Genomic DNA, 21,069 nt, shown 5'->3' with positions numbered 1-21,069 from the left:
TCCTCTCCTTCCACCGTATGGGTGTCAGGATCCAGAGATGGAACTCGGCAGCCTTTGCCCACCGAGCCTCCTCCCCAGCCCTTACATGCACTTTTAATGCACAGAAATAAGAACACGAAGTCGGAAGCCATTGCTGTGGTGAAGGGAAGGTTTCCAGGAGCAAAGAGGCTGCCATTAGATGAACCTAATGGGGGAATGGGTGTTCGCTGTTCTATAATCTATACCTTTGTTTGAGCCAGGGGTCTTTCTTTGCATTCCTGAAACGAATATGTAGACCAGGCCAGCTCTGAACTTGAGGCAATTTCCCTGCCTCGGCCTCTGAAGGGTTAGACCATGTTCACATGGCTGCACCAGCTCTATCGTCTGTATGTAGGTCACCGAGGACATAACCTGGAGATGAAAAGCTCAATCCCAGTCTCTTCCTCTTCCATTTCTGTTTCTAGCTTTGAGGTGAGCCATTTCGCTCAACCATATGCTTCTACCATGACTTACCCTCTCACTATAGACCCAGAAAAGCCAGGGCTGTATGATTGTATGCATGATTTCCTCCTCCAACGTTTTAAAAGCATATTCCCCACAACACCCTGCTCTCCACCCCCACTGCACCCCTTCTGAGAAATGATCCCGAGTAGTACAAGCTGGCCCTAGACCTGATATGTCTATATAGTCAAGGATGACCTTGAACTCCCGACCCTCTGGTTTCCACCTCCGGAGCGCTGGGATTACAGCCCTGTACTGATGTGCCCTCTGTAAAACACGTTTCTTTTCTTCCACATGCCCATTTGTTCTGCTTAACTTTTGGTGACTATTTTTCAAAGAAAACACATTTTTGATCGGCAGGAGAAATCCTACATCTTAAAAAAAAAATGCCTGAATTTTGTTTTATCTTCAAGTCTGTCATATTTAAGAAAAATTCTTCAGAAGATTTACTATACTGACTTACTACCAACATTTAAACAAGCTACACAGGCTAATTGAGAAATTGGAACAATCTCTTTAAAAGAAACATTGTGGATTGTACTTTTAAGTAGTTACAATTAATCTGTATCTCTCTAGGGCCTGAAGAAAATCTTTTTCACTGAAGTTAGTTCTTAAGTGACATATATAACAATAACTATCAATTAGGTTCAATTTGGTCTTTAATTTGGCTTTTGTAATATGAGTCAAAATTCCCCATGCATCATTTATACAACCAAAGACAGAGTGTACTGTGCTGGAGCGCACTCTGGAGCCAGGAGCTGGTGTCCCCCAACCCTCCTCCCCCACCACATCACCCATGCCACCGACTTCCCCATGGTGTCCCCTGAACTGAAGACACTCATTACCCGAGCATATTCTGACGTAGCAGGGCACCTACGGCGAGTCAGGCCATTGCTGGAGAAGTTCTACCACATTTACTTCACTCTCTCTGCCTCTCACACACGGGTGCATGGAGCAAAGGTCTTCACATGGCGATGGGACAAAAATAGAACTGCCTGCTTGAGTCCAGTGGGTCATATACAATGTCACAGTCACGTCCTTGGGTATCATCTGTGGCCACACACCGTACGCAAAGGAACGAAAGATGGGATTTCCATGAAAGGCAGAAGCCCGATGTCCCCTGGCCTTCTCAGTGGTAGAAAGGGCTTCCTTCTTCCTTGTCATGGTGTCCCCACCTTAATGCCTGTGGTGCACGTCATCTAATGTGATGTCCTCGCTGGCCACCCTCATCTGTGAACACTTGGGACATCATTGTGACTACTGACCTATAGCAACATGGTTCCTAAACTATCCTGCAGCCCTTGCTGGGCTCTACTGAGCTAACGCATGGTGCTCTCAAAGCTGGTCACCCTGGGAAGGGCTTAGAAAAACTATATATCCCTCCAACATTTTTATTCTGATACAACGGTGTGTGTGTGTGTGTGTGTGTGTGTGTGTGTGTGTGTACACACGTGTGCATGCGTGCACACACTTGCATGTGCATCTCTGTACATGGATAGAGGCCAGAGATACTGAGGTCCTACCCTATCTCTTTATTCCCTTAAGACAGGGAGGGTCTTCACTGGACCTAAAACTTGCCTTTTTTGTCTTCTTTTTTTTCTTTTGTTTTGTTTTGTTTGTTTTAAGCTGGCTGGATAACCACCCAGCCAGAGATTCTCCAGTCCCCCCCAACCACAGCACACTGGAGTTCCTGGTGTTCACAGTCACGCCTGGTTTTACCTGGGTGCTAGAGATCTGAACATAGGTCCTCATGGTTACCCAGCAAACGCCCTTACAGGCCGTCCATCTCCCCAGCCTGACACGTCTTTTTAAAGTTAAGATAGTTGCAAAGTATATAAATTATATCATAAACAAAATCCTGTACATCTAAACGGATAAATGAATCTAGCCTGGGAGTAGCTCCGTGGGCAGACTGCTTGCCTGCATTTTGTGCACAAAGCAGGGCCTTTCATCCCCAGCTCTGAATAAACCAGGTACCTGGGAGATCACGGGAGGAGGGTCAAGAGTTCAAGGACAGCACAGGTTTCTCGGCCAGTGAGACAAAAGGAAAGCTAACCCCAGCACAAAAAAATTAAAATGATTGCTTATTAGTGGACAGATTAAACGGAGCATCAGAGTTCTCGCCACAAAGACATGACAAGCACATGAGGCGACAGACGTGTTAGTTAGCCTGACAAATAACTTCACAATGTAGCCTGAGCGCCATGCCACAGTCTGCATCTCCAGCGCTCTGGAGGAAGGGGTGGGTGGATCACTGCAAGCGGGAAAGCTACACAATGAGTTCTAGACCGGCCAGGGGTGCACAGAGAGCCCTGCTTTGAAAACAAAAAGATCCCACAATGTGAGCACATACAAGGTCAACTGGACCCTGTAAATACAGTCACTATTGTCCTTTGGGACACATTTCCAACGCCGAGAATCAAGCCAGGCAAATGTTCTCACCAAGCCTCTGCCTCAGTCCCACAATAAAAATTTTTTTAAAGGGAAACAATGAGCCCTAATGATATTTTCTGCCCAATCAATTTCATTCTTCAACTGTGCTGAAACCGAAGGCCTGGCGATCTTCTGACTTACAGAAGGGTCTGTCGACGACCGTGGGCTCATTCACTCTCTCACTTTGCTGGGAATGATGCATAAAAAACTGCTTAGCCCAAAACTTACATTGACTGCTAGACACACTGTGCTCTTCCGCTTGGCGGTGTCCGTTTGACGTGGGCATGGTGTCACATGTCTGTAATCTCAGCCTGGTCTACATTCCAGTTTCTAGGTACCAGGCACGGGGGAGAAGGTTCAGCGGGTAAGGTACGTCATTACACGAACATGAGGACCTGAGTTTGGATCTCCAATACGCACATAAAAAGTCAGGCAATGCATCTGTACGTGCTGGGAAGCAGAGGCAAGAGAATGCCTGGGGTTTCCTGGCCAGCCAGTCTAGCCAACTGGTAAGTTCCGGGATTAGTGAGAAACTCTGCCTCAAAATTAATTAATTAATTAATAATTAATTAATGTGGAGAGTTATCAGTCTCTAACTTCCAAACACACACACACACACACACACACACACACACACACACACACACACACACACACACACAGAGTTTGAAAAAGGTCTCACTGCATACGGCCCTGGCTGGCCTGGAACTCACATAGATCCTCCTGCCTCTGCCTCCTAAGTGCTGGGATTAAAGGTGAGAGAAGGTCACCATATCCAACACCGATAAAGTTACATTTTTTTCCTTTCATTTTTTTTTTTTTTTTTATATGTATGCAGGTTGTTCCTCCATAAGTGTGCATGTGTGCATGTGCACACATGGTTCCTGCAGAGGTCAAGAAGGGAGCCGGAACTCCTGGAATTGGAGTTACAGATGGGTGTGAGCCTCTGTATAAGTGCTGGGAATCGAACCTGGGTCCCCTGCAAGAGCAACAAAGGGTCTTAACCACTAAGCCATCTCTCCAGTCCCCCAAATATTTTTTTTTTTTTATCTCAGGAAGGGTGAACAGAGTGCTTATGAGAAAAAGCATTCAGAAAAGGGCAACAGTCAGAATTCCCACAGCTTCCAGAGGACGGGCTCGGATGAGGCATTACTTTGCTGGTTTCAAGACATTTTTGTTTCATGTAGGTTATACCCACCAATACCTATTAGATACAAGGTAGGAATTTTTAAATTATTTGTTGATTAATTTTAAATAGTAATAAGTAGGTCTGAGGGTGTAGTTTAGCTGGTAGAGTACTTGCCCAGCATGCACCAGTTCCTGAGTTTGATTCCTTCATTGCATCAACCAGCCCTGTGGCCCTTATCTATAATCCCGGAGCTGAGGAGGCCGAGGCAGGACTATCTCTGAGTGACACGTGGGCTTTGTGTACACCATAAAACCCTGCACAATAGACAACAACGGGGCAAGTGAGATGGCTCGGCAGGTAACAGGCTCACTGCTTTTCCAGAGGACCTAGGTTCAGTTTCTAGAACCCACACAGCTAAGCACACAATTACCTGTGTGGAATTCCACTTCTGGGGCATCTGACGCCCTCTTCTGGCCCCCACAGCACCTGCACTCACATGCGCTTACCCACACAGACACACATCTGCATAGTTTTACATGTTTTAGTTTTAACTATATACATTTGTGTGTCTATGTGTGCACGTGAGTACCCGTGCCCATGGTGGTTACAGACATCCTCCTTCCCCACACTCAGACCTGGAGTTACAGGTGGTTGGGAGCCAACAAATGTGGGTGCTAGGGATTGAACTAAAAGAAGTGTGAGCTTTTAACCAGTGAGCATCTTTCCAGGTCCCACTTTCTAAGGATCTTTAATAAGATGCATCTGGGAAAGCATCTACCTCTGGACTGGGTTCTTTTGCAACACATCTCTGTGACATCTGGGGCTGGTCACTTAGGATATACCAACGAGCTGGGTGGTGCGGATTACTAACTACTGACAGGGCTGTATGAAGTCTTTAGTGCTGTTACTGAGGCTGGCCTGGAACTCACTATGTAGCCTAGGCTGACCTCGAATTCTCAACCCCTCAGCCTCCTGAGTGCTGGGACAAGCTCACATCACCACGGCCAGGAAGTTTGTAGAATTACTAATTTTTACCGTCAGGAGTGCATCTGATTCTCCTTAAGCAGTTACCGAATTCGTTTCAGAGAAATCCATCTGCTCTGCCTTCAACTCTGAATAAATGAGGACTATCAGAATATCGGTGGTGTTCTGGGGAGCTGTTGGTTCAGCCCACACCTCAGCCACCTGCAAAGTGCTCTCCTCTGAGACAATCACAAATCTGTCATCACACACAGAAGCACTTCTGCAACCACCCGCATCTTCACACAGATTATTTAAAAACATACGCCAGGGTTGGTGTGCAATGGCAGAGCCCATGATTGTAAGCCAAAGCCAGGCATTCTCTGACACTGCATTTGTTTTTAAATTACAGATAGGCACTGTGATGGTTTGTGTATGCTAGGCCCAGGGGGTGGCACTATTAGAAGCTGTGGCCCTGTTGGAGTAGGTGTGTCACTGTGGATGTGGGCTTTAAGACCCTCATCCTATTGGGTGGAGAGATGGCTCAGTGGTTAAGAGCACTGACTGCTCTTCCAGGGGTCCTGAGTTCAAATCCCAGCAACCACATGGTGGCTCACAACGATCTGTAATGAGATCTGATGCCTTCCTCTGGTGTGTCTGAAGACAGCTACAGTGTACCCACATACATGAAATAAATAAATCTTTATTTTAAAAAAAATGACCCTCATCTTAGCTGCCTGGAAGGCAGTCTTCTGCTAGCAGCCTTCGGATGAAGATGTAGAACTCTCAGCTCCTCCTGCACCATGCCTGCCTGGATACTGCCATGTTCCTGCCTTGATGATAATGGACTGAACCTCTGAACCTGTAAGCCAGCCCCAATTAAATGCTGTCCTTTATAAGAGTTGTCTTGGTCACCGTGTCTGTTCACAGCAGTAAAACCCTAACTTAGACAGGTACTAAGGTATGATGAAAATCAATGGTTTGTTTGCTTTGTCTAGGACACTCTTAGATGACCTTGTTTTGGAAACCTGAGTCCACAGTGGTGGAGAATACAATGCACGACACAGGTTGGTTGTTTATGCTGCTTTGATGGTGTCCGTGTGCCTGACACTGGGGGATTCTGGTTCATGCCAATGCCCTTCTGGAGCCCAGTTCTGCCCTCCTCTAGTGTTCCTGACCACAGCGGTACCACGTCTCCTCCTCAGCGACCTTTCGGCTCTTCTACCTGATGAAAGTGGCTGAGGACCAGGGCTGGATCACCCTATAACCTCTTTTTGGGTGTCTGAGAAGATTAATGACTGAGTTATTTCTGTCGAGTCTGATATTAGATGCTGCCCTTGGATCCTCCTGAGGCATCCTGACCTACAAATCCTTCTGTTTTCTTTCTCCCTACCAGAATTTACTATCCAGTTAGCTGGGGTGTTCTGAGAACTTTTACTCTCTGTGCTTGGGAGGGGAAAACAAGTTTTCATAAGCTAACACCAAATAATTAAGATTTACCTTGTTCACATTTATTTCTTCTTTTTTTCCTTCAAGGCAGGCTCTAACTATGTAGACTAGGCTGACCTCAAAGTCAGAGCTCCACCAGCCTTGTCAGAATTCTGAGATTAAAGGCATGTACCATCACACCTGATCTAACTCACATTTAATAGTTATTTATTTAGTGGCAGTGTTGGGGTTTCCAAGCATGCAGAAAAAGAGCACTTATCAGTCTATTTTATTTTATTTTAAAATTTTAGAGACAGGGTCTCACTATATTTAGATCAGGCTGGACTTGAACTCAAGAGGTTTGCTGTCCACCTCGTGAATGCTGGGATTAAAGTTGTGTCCTGCTAGGCTCAGTTTCATGCCAGTCTTTTGGTATTAGTTGTCAGGCAAGGTCTTTCTTATTTGCCTAGGCTGGCGTAGAAGTTTCTATGTAGGCCAGGCAGGCCACAAGCTTATCATCCTCCTACTTCAGGCTTCTGCACAGGCCATCATGGTTAGCTCATTTATAATGAGCCCCCTCCTTTCTCTCACATATACACACATTCTCTCTCAACTTTTTTAAAATTTAAACATTAGAATTTCATACACGGATGCAAGGCATTTTGATCATATCCACACGCGCCCTCATTTATACCATTCCTCCACAGAAATGTACGCCTGGATTCCACCTCAGCGACCTCAGAGGTTCCCCGTGTGGGAGTTGATTGTGAGATGTCAGGGTACAATTGGTGCAGTTTGAAATTGACTCTGTTGGGCTGGAGAAATGGCTCAGTGGTTAAGAGCACTGACTGGAAGAGGTCCTGAGTTCAATTCCCAGCAACCATACGATAGTTCACAACCATCTGTAATGGGATCTGATACCCTCTTCTGGTGTGTCTGAAGACAGTGACAGTGTACTCACATATGTAAACTAAATAAAATAAATCTTAAAAGAAAGAAAGAAATTGACTCTTGCTGTTAGAGGCTGCACCCATAGTTCAGCCATCACATACTCTGTACTGGTAAATGCCTGTGGTGAGTTGGGAGGGCACAGAAAACCAAATTTGGATTCACGAGCTAGGTCCTGTTAAATCAGGGCCAGGCCCCTTAGCACTATATTTGAAGCTTATGATTTTGGGGCCACTGACCTGGCTTAGAGCTATGGTTCTCAGTCTTCCTAATGCTTCGACTCTCTACAGGTCCGTACGTTGTAGTGACCACCCAACCATAAAATTATTTTCATGCTAGTTTGTAACTGCAATTCTGTTACTATTATGAATCATAACATAAATATTTTATAGGCAGACCTCTGTGAAAGTGACCCAGAGGTTGGGAACCACTGCCTCAAAGGGAAAAAGCATTTGATGCTAAGATCTGAATGTCTGAGCTTGATCCCTGAGATCCACACAGTGGAAGGAGACAGCTGACTCCCTCAATTGGCCTGTGATTTCTACATGCATGCTGTAGTACACACACACACACATGCATACACACACACACATGTACACACATGCGTACACACACACACGGGTACACACACACACATGCATACACACACATGGGTACACACACATACACAGACAAATAAAAAATGCTTATGATTTTATATGAATATTAAGTATGTTTAAGAAATAGGAAGTGGAACGTACTGTGGTGATTCCCTCCTAGATTCTCAGCACTGAGGAGGCCAAGGCAGGAAAATCATGAGTTTGAGGCCAGCTTGGGTAAATAGCAAGACCCTGTTTCAGAAAACACCACAGGGCATGGGTTTGTGTATATTAATACCTACCCTACTATTACTAGTGCAACTGCTATGCTAATTTCTACAAAGTAGAAAACTTGGGCCTAGAGAACCGCTGAGCCTGAGGACTCCACGGAACACAGAGGAATAGATCAAGCTTGGCTCAGGCCTGGGTAAGAGTGTGACCCCAGCTGAGGCTGGATGACCACAAGTTCAAGTCCCGAGTGGGCTACAGAGTGAGTTCAAGACCAGCTGAGGCAACCTAGTAAAACTCTGGGTCAAAATAAATGTCCAAAAAATATTTAGGGATACAACTCAAAGGTAGAACCGAGGGGTTGGGGATTTAGCTCAGTGGTAGAGCGCTTGCCTAGGAAGCGCAAGGCCCTGGGTTCGGTCCCCAGCTCCGAAAAAAAGAACCCCCCCCCAAAAAAAAAGGTAGAACCGAGCATGGGCAAGCTCCTAGGATTAGGCCCCCTGAACCACCAAAACATGTGAACCCAGATCTGAGTTTATTCAGAAGGTCAGGGGCCGGCAAGTGTCCTCCTCTCTATCCAGCCAGGCTTTGAGGTATGAACTGCCTCTTTCAGGGGGTTGTTTCTAATGTTTTTCATGTAGCTCAGCTTGGCCTCAAACTTGAACTCCTGGTCCTCTTGCCTCTGTCTCCCAAGCGCTGGGACTAGAGGCATGCGTGCACCATGCTGTGCTAAAGGCCATATGACATGACGGCTGCTCGATCCTGTCAGACACCATATAAAAGAATCGTTGTAGCTGCTTTTCAATAAAACCTAACACAGATACTGAAATCTGAATGCCGTACAGCATTAAGTCACGAGGCACATCGGTCTTGCTTTGGTTCATTTTTAAAATTGTTTACGGCTTTTGATTTGATGCAATGCTCCTGCCTGAGACTTACAAGTTTATACACCAACAGACCTAGTTCTTTTTCTTTTGCTATGTAAAAAGTCCAACCAGTGAGCTGGGTGTGGTGAAGCACACAGACCATTCTGGCACGACTTATACGTCTGTAAACTCCTAACCAAACCATATGATTAAAATAGTATGGGTCGCTACTTTCTCCACAGTAGAAAACGATCATTCGGTCATTCGTGTGTGTGTGTGTGTGTGTGTGTGTGTGTGTGTGAGAGAGAGAGAGAGAGAGAGAGAGAGAGAGAGAGAGGACAGATAAATATTAAGACATAGTGTAACAAAAAAAATTAAAGTCAAGAAATTTTAAAATCTACTTAAGGATTTGGTGTACACACACACACACACACACACGATATTACAGCTATTACTTCCTATTAGTGAAATTGTTCTCAGGCCCATAGGTATTAGTGTCCCTCTGGTACAGCTACTTGTATTGAACAGAGAACACAATTCTCTTCTATGAGATCTGCCTCCCGTGTTAGGGTTTTATGAGAAGTGTGCAGCAGAGAGAAGCCCAGGCAGTGGTTGGTGAGAGGAGAGTTAGAGTCCATTTTCCACACTGTATGACTGAAACGGTCTGGATGAGACAGTCTCCGTGCTCTCTAAGTGGATCCTGGCTTCCTTATGCACTGGAATACTGTACAACCATTAGAAGAACGAGAGAACCAGGCATGGTGTCGAATGCCTATAACCCCATACTAGGGAGGAAGAGGAGAGAAGATCAGAATTTCAGGGCCAACGTGGGCTCTATCTACAGCCAGATCCTGTTAAGAAAGAAAGGAAAAAATGAACTGGTGTGGAAAGAGTTTCAAGATGCATCATTAAGAGAAAGAAACAGGGCTGGAGAGATGGCTCAGTGGTTAAGAGCACTGACTGCTCTTCCAGAGGTCCTGAGTTCAAATCCCAGCAACCACATGGTGGCTCACAACCATCTGTAATGAGATCCAATTCCCTCTTCTGGCATGTCTGAAGACAGCTACAGTGTACTCATATATAATAAATAAATAAATCTTTAAAAAAAAGAGAAAGAAATTCTTAGGGGCTCAGCAATTAAGAGTGTGCACTGCTGGTGCAAAGGATCCACGTATGATTCCTTGCACCAACACCAGGCAGTTCACAACCACCTGTAACTCCAGCTCCAGAGGACCTGATGCTTCTGGCCTCTGCAGATGTGCCCATACCCACACCCAGAAACACACGCCCAGGCACCCAGAGACGCGCAGGCACACACACAATTAGTCTGAAATATTTATGAAGGTAAACTATTCAGCAAGATTAAAGAGCAAATCCAGTTACACATACGTTTAACATGTATATAATACACAATTCTATCCGTGCATGTGTGCACACGTATGTGTGCATGTCTGTGTTTATAGTACATGGAACATTCCTGAACACTCAGATACTGACGGCGGAGCAGGAGGATCAAGAGTTCAAAGTCATCCTCAGCTACACAGCAAACCCGAGGCCAGGAAGAGAGCCCAGAAACTGCATGGGGTCCAAGGAGAGCGGGGTATGATACAGCTTGTCATTCTACGTTCCCCAATGGGTGCAGTTCTCATTAAAAATACATGAATAAAGGGAGTATTTAAAATGACTTCTTCCCCAAGATGAGTAAAAGAGCACTTTATTAGAGAAGAAGGTGATGACAAAACAGATTCTCCACAGAACTGTAAACCTGGCAGCAGGCATACGACCCACCCACACTTCGAAGTCCAGTATGAAAGACCAGGGTTTAACTGAGGTCCCAGCTCCCGTCCAATCTTATCAGAGATCTATTAATTAACCGACTTCTACAAATAGCCACCTTATCTGCCAAGCGAAAGCCAGTAGCCCTTCCGTCTGCAATTTCAAATACTGCTCTTATTTCTAACACGCTGCAAAGCCTATTGGGTTTATGTAATATTGAACACAAAGGCAATGGAAATAACACAATTGATTTTTAAATTTCCATCACCCTGCTGCTCCGTTTTTTGATTATTTAAATTTCCTTAACGCCTGCTTAAAATAACACAACAAGGAAAGTTAAACATTTTACATTCTCCTCGAACTCTTATCACCGCAACAAAGTAATGCAGGTTAAAGATTCAAATCCCCACACGTAACAAAGAACTGCTAAAGAACAGATCAGAATTATCGTAAGGCTGTGAATGTCTGATTAAAATCTCAGGACACTTCTGAGACCAACGGAGAGTAGGCAAGTCCACAGGTAAAGGACCAAGACACAGCTCTATCCCGACAGCAGCCGACCCGTCACGAGCAGCTATCAGAGGGCACGTTTTCCTAAACTAGACAACAATGTCTAGTACTATTTTTTATTTCTTAAAACGGATTGATTTACTTTTATTTTGTGTGTATGAGTGTTTTGCCTCCATGTATCGCTGGTGTTCCACATACATGCAGTACCATCAGAAGCCAAAGGGGGGCAGCAAATCCCCCGGAAGTGGCATTGTAGATGTTTGTGAGCCTCCGTGGGTGCTGGAAACAGACTCCAGGTCCTCTTCAAGAGTAGCAAGTGTTCTTAACCAGTGAGCCGTCTCTCCAGTCCCTTTTTTTGATACAGGGTCTCACCACATAGTTCAGGGTGGTCTCAAATTTGCAGGTTTCCTGGTTCAGCCGTCCAAGCGCCCCCACACCAGATGGACGCTTAGTAATCTGTCTGCCTGCTAAAGCTGCAAAAAGAACCCAAATCTCTTTGGCAGTCAGGAGACTCTGGGCAGGAGGCAACACTGCCTTCTAGGATTCAATCAAGCCTTTTGGTCCTGTCGCTTTGGACCTGTAGCGGTGCAGTCCATCATGGCTGGAACACATGTCCTCATGTCCAGGAAGCAAAGGCCAGGGTCCCAATATCCCATTCAAGGGTACTCCCCAGTGGGAAGAATCTGCTTATCTCATCAATCCACACGCCCACCCAAAGATTGACAATACACGTGTTAGTCTAGGAGCCTGTGAGTGCGTTCATGGCAGATCTTTACCAACGTGACATCACAGTCCTCTGGACGAGATGGCTTCAGTCATACGGTATGGGAAACACTCTCTGATTTCTTTCTCACCAACCCTGAGGGGTCCTCCTCACAATATCATCAAACAGGAAGCAGACCCCATAGAAGAGGGCTCTATTCAGTACTCAAGAGTAGGCTAAAGTAGTCAAGTCAGAAGCACCCCAGTGCCTACAGGCCAAGGACCTCAGTAATACATCACACCTTCCTAGCCCAGTGCACCCTACATAATGAAGATCCCCAAGGCCAGGGACTACAGGACTGGTTCCCATAGCCTAGAATACTCTGGGTAGCCATTGGGAGGCAGGGCCTATGAAAAAGCAATTAGGCCACTGGGGTAGTACCCTTGAATGGGATATTGGAAACCTGGACTCAACCTATTCCCTTTGCCTCCTGGACATGAGGCTAGCAGTGACCCATGCCTTGTGTTCCAGTCATGATGGGCTACATTGGTACAGGCCCAAGGCAATAGGACCGAATGGCCTTGGATTGAATCCTAGAAACCATAAATCAAAACAAACCAATCCTTCAAGTTGTTCCTCTCCAGTATTTTACCAATGATGGAAGGGTACTGCACCTGTTATAGGAGATATCCTAAACTCCATCACTGGCTGAACCAATCTCTTACCTTCTCTACAACCACACCCCTATGCCGAAGGCCCACCCTTTTCCTGGCATGGTCTTCACATATAATATGTGTGTATGTGGGGTACGTGTGTGTGTGTGTATTTTATATATATATATATATATATATATATGTGTGTGTGTGTATATAATACACATATATGCATATATATGTACATGCACGTATATATATATACATTCACATGTATATGCATATACATGTGCATATATGCACATAAACACACATATATCTCAAGCACTTGTTCTTAAAGAAGACCCAGGCTCCATTCCCAGCACCTACCTAGTAGCTCAAAACCTATCCATAGCTTCACTTCTAGGGGATCCATGTTTTCTTTTGACTTCCACAAACAGCAGGCATGTGTGTGGTACAGACATCTACGAAGGTAAAACATATATTAAATAAACAAACAAAACACCCAAAATCCACTTTTCTGGGGCTGAAGAGATGGTTCAGCAGTTAAAAGCACTGGCTGCTCTTCCAAAGGACCCAGGTTCAATTCCCAGCAACTACATAGCAGCTCACAACTGACGGTAACTCCAGTTCCAGGAGATCTGACGCCCTCAAACAGACATACATTAGGGCAGAACACCAATGTACATAAAAATAAACAAACTTCCCAAGTTCGTGTCATGCTGAAAGGAAGTGCATGCTCCTGCTACACCAAAGGTCCTCTGTTCTCTGTCAACTTCTTCCATAGATGTCTTTGGAATAAATGCCAGCCTACCCCATGGTGGTCCTTCTACTCTACAGGGAAGCTGGGCCCATTCCCTCTCAAAGCTTTCACATCTACTGTTCTTCCTGCCTGGACGCACTTCCCTGCAGGTCCCTTCAGCTGGCTCTCAAGGACTCCTTTTACAATAGAAAACTCTTAAGTATTTGTTTGTTTACGGTGAGTTCTGTCTCTCCACTCCACTATTATCAAATTAAAAGCTCCGAAAAGAGTAGGAACTCCATCTTATGAACTTGTGTACCCACAAAGCCTACCACAGTCACAGAAACTTATTAGGTGATGAATGCTTGGAATTTCTTTCTATGTAGCCCAGGTTGGTCCATGCCCCAGCCTCATAATTTCTTAACTATCATATTTTTTTTCTCAATAAACACCAAAATATGCTAGAACACTGGGCAGCATTCTGTTAGAACACCAGGCAGTTGTGATCGTCTCTTAATGGAGGTTTTAAACTGGGGAACAAAGTATTTCAATTCATAAAGAATTAATCTACATTGTTACCCAAACAGCTATAACAAAGCTATAAAAAAAAAAAAAAAAGACATATGTCAAGCTGGAGGGATGGCTCTTAGTAAGGTACTTGACATAAAGCCCTGAGAACCTGAGTTCAGATCCCTAGCATCCACATAAAAGCAGAACATGGGGGGGCTGGAGAGATGGCTCAGCGGTTAAGAGCACTGACTGCTCTTCCATAGGTCCTGAGTTCAATTCCCAGCAACCACCTGGTGGCTCACAACCATCTGTAATGGGGATCTGATCCCCTCTTCTGGTGTGTCTGAAGAGAGCAACAGTGTACTCACTTACATGAAGTAAATAAATACAATCTTTAAAAAAAAAAAAAAAGCAGAACATGGCAGCACAGGTCTGTAATACAACATGGGAGAGGGAAGTCCCTGAAGCTTACAGGCTCTCACACCCAGGAGATTCAGTGGGAGACCCTGTTTCAAATTCTCAGATAAAAAGATAGAGAGTGGGCTCTCTGCTCCTCCTTGTTCCAGAGACAGCCCCATCTTCTCATGCAGTGCCAGCCTCGTCCTGTAGACACAATGGTGAAGGCGGATATGAATAGATTTGGCTGTACTGGGCATCTGCCTTCTGCTCTGCATCTGGCAAAATGGAAACTGTTGCCATCAACCACCCCTTCATTGACCTCATCTACATGGTTCACATGTTCCAGTATTGTTCTACCCATGGCAAATTCAATGGCACAGTCAAGGATGAGAATGAGAAGCTTGTCATCAATGAGAAGCCCATCACCATCTTCCAGGAATGAGATCCCACTAACATCAAATGGGGTGATGCTGGTGCTTGGGATGTCATGGAGTCTACTGGCATCTTCACCACCATGGAGAAGGCTGGGGCTCACTTGAAGGGTGGGGCCAAAAGGGTCATGATCTCTGCCCCTTTGGCCGATGCCCCCATGTTTGTGATGGGTGTGAACCATGAAAAATATGACAACTCACTCAAGATCGTCAGCAATGCATCCTGCACCACCAACTGCTTAGCCCTGCTGGCCAGGGTCATTCACGACAACTTGGGCATCATGGAAGGGCTCATGACCACGGTCCATGCCATCATTGCCACTCAGAAGACTGTGGATGGCCCCTCTGGAAAGCTGTGGTGTGATGGCCATGGGGTAGCCCAGAACATCGTCCCTGCATCCACTGGTGCTGCCAAGGCTATGGGCAAGGTCATCCCAGAGCGGAACAGGAAGCTCACTGGCATGGCCTTCCGGGTTCCTACCCCCAGTGTATCCGTTGTAGATCTGACATGCTGCCTGGAGAAACCTGCCAAGTATGATGACATCAAGAAGGTGGCGAAACAGGCCTCCGAGGGCCCACTAAAGGGCATCCTGGGGGGGTTGGGGATTTAGCTCAGTGGTAGAGCGCTTACCTAGGAAGCGCAAGGCCCTGGGTTCGGTCCCCAGCTCTGAAAAAAAGAACCCCCCCCAAAAAAAAAAAAAGGGCATCCTAGGCTACACCGAGGACCAGGTTGTCTCCTGCGACTTCAACAGCAACTCCCACTCTTCCACCTTTGATGCTGGGGCTGGCATTGCTCTCAATGACAACTTTATAGCTCACTTCCTGATATGGCAATGAATACAGCTACAGCAACAGGGTGGTGGACCTCATGGCCTACATGACCTCCAAGGAGTAAGAAACCCTGGACCACCCACCCCAGCCCAGCAAGGATACTGAGAGCAAGAGAGAGAGGCCGTCGGTTACTGAGTAGTCCCTGATCCAACTTGGCCCCCAACATTGAGCATCTCCCTCACAATTTCCATCCCAGACCCCCATAATAACAGGAGGGGCCTGGGGAGCCCTCCCTACTCTTTTGAACATCATCGATAAAAGTCATGCTGCACTCCACACATACACAAAAGGTAGAGAGTGACTTAAGAAGGTACCTGACCTCAAGTTTGGGTCTCTGCATGCACACAAACACACATGCAACACTCTTACATATGAATATACATACACCCCCACACAGGCAATGCACACACACACACACACACACAGAGTAGTGTCTAACCAGGTGGATTTGCAGGAGCTGAGAATACTCAGCCCCACCTGCAGGCTCTCCACACACACACCCCTCTCTTGTTCCTAATCCACCTCCGTGCCCCTCACTGTGCATTCCTAACCTAATGAACTGGATCATTCATGCTCAGCTCAGGCTCAGTTCTCAGCCTTTTCCGGCTGCCCTAGTGAATGAGATATCTCCTCCCAAACCTGAGGGATTGCAGATTCGTGCTATTTATATGCTATTGTCGTAGCCTTCCTCCATGGCGTTTCCTCATAACCACACTGAGGCCTTGATGAAAAGCCCTCGAAGGCAGGCGAACTCATTCTTAATCCCCCACACCGCCAGTTTTGTTCTTGAGTCAGTCTTTTTTTTTTTTTTTCCTCCTTTGTATACCCCTGGCTGTCCCGGAACTCACTTGGTAGGTAAGGCCCGGCTTTACCTCCAGGACTCTGGGATTAAAGGCTTAAGCCACCACCACCCAGCCTCAAACTGACAAATTTCCTGCCTCGGCCTCCCCAGTCCTGAGATTACAGGTGTGTAGTACCACGCCAGCTCGAAACAAGCTCTCCCTTTCTCTGGTGGGGATGGGGGTGAGAAGGGTGGGGGTGGGGATGGGGTTGAGACAGAGTGTCATGGCCCACGGTGGCTTGAGATTCGATGGGTAACCAAGGATAACCTTGGTTTACTCATCCTCCTACTTAACTTTATCTCCCACTTGCTGAGATTCCAGGCATGTGTGTGTGAGTGTCTGCCTGTCTGTCTGTCTATATTTCTGTTTGTCTTTAAGTTGCTCTGAAGGAATTTCAGTTCTCCCTAGTATGGACCAGAGTTGTTGAGTATCTGTGTTCACAAGCACAGAGCAATACAAGCTCCCAGACCCTGCCGAAGACCTCCAACGCTCACATCTGCAAGGTTGGGAATCAAACCTAAGGACTTTTGCCCGAGTACTTTTAGTACTGGGCTAACATCTCCAGCCCCGATTTTTGGGGGGCATGGGGGTAGGGTACAGGGTCTCACTGTGACATAGCTTGGGACAGGCTCTCTTGACCCTTGGGCGTTGAGCCTGAGTTGGTAGAATGGCAGGTGTGAGCCTCCATGCTGGGTCATCTTTCCTGTGCCCCATCTCCTCCCTCTGCCATCGTGGTACACGCTTAACACACTCTCTCCTTTCTAGGGATAAGCGTCTCAGTACAAGTGATACAAACCGGCCAATCGGTAGGCACTGCCGCAGAACAGTTATTCATATCACTAAAATATGCTTTCCAGCCACCACTCACTCTACCACCGGTTCTCAGTCCCTAAACATAACATACAAGTTTCATGCCTTTGCCTACGCTGTTCCTTTATCCAGAAGACTCTCCTATTTTGCTCTTCAGCAAGACACAGGATTGTGCGGGTTGCATAAACCAGTTTATGTAAGTGACGCCCCCTGCCAGTGTTGGACAGGGCACAGCCTTTCGAGGATGCCTTGGTTCCATCCTCGGTGACCCTGCAGGCTTTCTCAGAATAATTCGACTCCTGAGGACCCACTGTGTCGCCGAGTCCTACGTCAACTTTTCTTTATGAGAAAAAGTTACAGTGTTTGGAACAGCAGCAGTGACTGGACGGACACTCGGGAAACTGTGCTGAGGTGAATCACGATGGGGAGCTCTGGGGCTGGGGATCCAAGTAAGTGGCAGGTCTCCAAGGGGACGGAAGGAATTCTCAACTATCAGAGGGCTGTGGACTCATTTTAGTGGGCACAGGCTGGCCGGCACTGAGCAACTATAAAATGCCAGCTGCCATGATCTTGTGGAAGGAGGCCAGCAAGGGGCTTCCTATGCGACGACATCTTCAATATTCTGCCCTGCCCTGGTTTATCTGGGATTACAGACACGGGCTTTGGTATACCTACTCATAGAAAGAAGCTTAAAACTGGGCCATTAAGCCAAGAAAAACGTGCATATGCCTGAAATATCTGGGTATCCAGGAAACAGTCTGACTTGAATAATTATATACATACTTAAGATACATATACACACACTGAGCCTTACTCTGTCTTCCTCACTTCCTCCTCAGCCTCTCTTTTATCTCTGTCCCCTCCCTTTTGGGTTTCTCCAGCTTCTCCTTCTATCTAAAATTAGTATTCATCCCAACGCTTTAACATGAACCATTTTTCTCCCCAAACCCCCTCCTTCCTTCCATAAAGTTACCACTCGATTGACTCCCTGTGATCAACTCTCTCGAAATCTAAATCTATCAGTCAATTCTCCTGTTGCCTTGGCTAATGAGCTCCGGCCATCACTAACCTTAGAATTCTACAGTTACTGATGAGTCCTTTCAAAGCCGGTCACTCGCAGCTCATTTTTCTATGACACTTTCAAAAAAAAAGATGATCAAGGTCACTTTATTTATATAGGGAAGTCAATTCCATTGTATGACTGGAGCACCAAGGAAGCAATTCCTATCTGTGGAGACCCAACCCAACACACAAAACAAGATGTTTCCGAATTCTCTTCTTTTCCAAGCATAGATCTGAGATTTCACTCCAAGATGGCATGCTGGCAATGAATTCTGTGCCACCAGTCCACTGTGGTTACACCTAAGACTTATACAGAGAGGAATATTCTGTGGAAGCCAGGCACTGCTGTATCTATACACGCCACAGTTCCTAGCATACCCAGGCCCATCAGGAAGAGATTACAGCGCACAGCCTTGACTTGAAAGTGAATGGAGAAAAAAAAAATTAAGCCAGAAAATGAGTGGGGGAGGACTCTTAGAAGAGTTATCAAACAAATGGCAAAAGGGAAGATACAGTTGGGGTTTTATGCCCAAAATGGCTGTCTGCTCTGTAAGTCCAACTTTAGTCTGCTTATTCCTCCCACCAAATATGCAAAATAAACTCACTCGTTCTAAAAACAGGAGAGTGTTATCACCATTAAGAGGTAAGCAGGATCTCAGGAGAGATTAAAGTATTTTCTTTTCACCCTAGTAAAGTGGGGGTGGGGACACTTCAATGACCCAAACCTGTTCTGGGTTTGGGGAAGTTTCGCTTTTTCTTCTCTCCCAGGGCAATAGATGTTTTTGTTTTCTTCCCCATACTGAAGGCCCTCTGAATAAAACCCTAAATCTTTAATACCACACTGAGGAAAGGAATCTGCTAGGTCCACACTTGGTCGGAAAGGAGAAGAAAAAGGGCACCGACATCCATTATTCAGAGTCTATCGCTAAATTAGCCTCTTTATAACACGGCAACTCCATCCCAGCACACATTACGCCAGGGGCAGGGTGTGCAAAATGTGTGGGCACTGAAGCAGACCACATTTCACCGAAATGAGACTTCATCTTTTCAAACACCGCCAGCATTGGCACAGATTTCAAAGAGCTCTTAGCTCAAACTGAATTATCGTGCAAATTATTGCATGTTAGCAATAAAAGTTTGGAAAATCTAATTAGCAGGTTGCTATTTGGTCAGAACTAAACTATACCGCCTGGGGGTTTTCCTATAAAAGGTGAGACCCAAGCACACCCCGCTGGCTATGCCTGGGAAAGAGGGGCGGGGTTGGGACCCACACATCCCTCACATCCCTGGATTGGAGCGCCAGGGGCCTCCAGGGGCAAGAAAAAGCCTAGCTGAGCTGCCAGGCAGACAGGACGGAGACTGGACGGACGGACGGACGGACGGACGGTACGGAGAGACGGGACTGGACGGACTGGACGGGCAAAGAAGCTGTGCGTCCTACCCGGAGGGCTCCCTCCCAGGGCTGGCGGAGTACCTGCTCCGGTCATCCAGACTGCGGTTGTCGGCGGCCGCCGCGCGCCAGTCCGGCAGCGTGCTGGCGCACAGCACCACCATAGACACGATCACGAACACCACGGACACGCTGGCCAGGATCTGCGCGGCCAGCGACGACGTGGGCTCCTCGAAGGTCCGCCGCATGCGCTCCAGCCAGCGCCGGGAGGGAGCCGCCTCGGGCCCGGTGGGACGAGGCTGCTCGCGGCCCAGCTCGTCTGCCGCGTGGAAGGTGTGGGTGTCGGACATGCGGTCGTCTAGGCGGCGCTGGCAGCAGTACTCCAGGTGCGCGCCCTCCAGGCCCCAGTAGATCATCTCGTTGTAGAAGGAGAGCTCGCACATCCGCGGCGCGAAGCGCAGCTTCCCGTGGCCGCGCACGTACAGCAGGATGAAGCCGAAGGCCTCCGAGTGCCGGTCGAAGAAGTACTCGTTGCGCTCCCGGTCGTAGTCGTCGCACACCTCGAGCACGTCGCGCTCCGAGCGGCAGCCGTGCAGCCGGCTCACACGGCGCAGCGGGAAGTCCTTGAGCAGCTCCCGGGACAGCGAGTACCGGGCGCCGCCCACGTTCAGCACCACCGAGGCCGCCCCGCCGCGCCCGAAGGTCATGGCTGGCCGCCCCGGGGGCCTGCCCGCCGCGCGCACGGGGTGGCCCGCGCCGTCCGGGGCCCGCGCTTCCCCTGGGGCTCGCGCCCCGCGCCGCCCGTGTCCCCCGCGGTGTCAGCGCCGCCGCCCCTCGCTCCCGGGTTCGCCCTTCGGAGTCCGGGTGGCTATCCGCAGCTCCAGGTGGCGCCGGTCTCCCGGAGGGCGAGCGTTAGCCGAGGCGCCGTGGGCAGGTCTCCCGGGTCCCCGCTGCACGCAGCCCGGCCGCCGTCCAGAGGCGAAAGGCAAAGTGAGCGGGCTCGGCGGCGGCGAGGAGCGGGCTCCGGGAGGCGGGGGCGGGGCCTCCCTCGCCGTCCTCCTCCTCGCCCGCCGGCTCCGCGCGCTCCTCTCCCTCCGCGCGCACCTCCTTGCCCGCCCGCGCCCGCACCTCCCGGCTCGCTCAGGCTGGGATTCCCCGGCGCCCCGCCCCGGACCTCGGGCTCCCCGCCTCGTGACGCCGTGCGCCCCCGCCCGCAGTGGCCGGGAGGGGTGCGCGGGGCGTGATGCGAGCTGCGGGGAGCCCCGGAGCCATCGGGATGGTGGGCACACCTCCCCCAGGCTCCTTTGAACAGTCCCCGAAGGGACGAAACAGGAGAGAAGGAGGGGTGCAGAGGTGAGGA

At 47.9% G+C, this 21,069-nt stretch overlaps 1 protein-coding gene across 2 annotated transcripts in view; it reads right to left on the bottom strand.

The window, feature by feature from the left end:
• Positions 1 to 20,777, bottom strand: part of Kcng3 (potassium voltage-gated channel modifier subfamily G member 3) — a 48,387-nt gene extending 27,610 nt beyond the window's left edge. The window contains exon 1 of one of the 2 annotated variants that reach the window (XM_032908766.1): positions 19,761 to 20,777. In XM_032908766.1, the coding sequence (XP_032764657.1) occupies positions 19,761 to 20,416 (656 nt within the window). In that variant the 5' untranslated portion in view covers positions 20,417 to 20,777. The remainder of the gene's footprint in view (positions 1 to 19,760) is intronic. The other variant, XM_032908767.1, reaches the window with a different exon arrangement.
• Between the last annotated feature and the right edge of the window lie 292 nt (positions 20,778 to 21,069).

The sequence above is a fragment of the Rattus rattus genome, chromosome 7 (genome assembly GCF_011064425.1).
Source record: "Rattus rattus isolate New Zealand chromosome 7, Rrattus_CSIRO_v1, whole genome shotgun sequence".
In the NCBI taxonomy this organism is placed as follows: Eukaryota; Metazoa; Chordata; class Mammalia; order Rodentia; family Muridae; genus Rattus; species Rattus rattus.
This window is presented reverse-complemented; position numbering and strand designations above follow the sequence as displayed.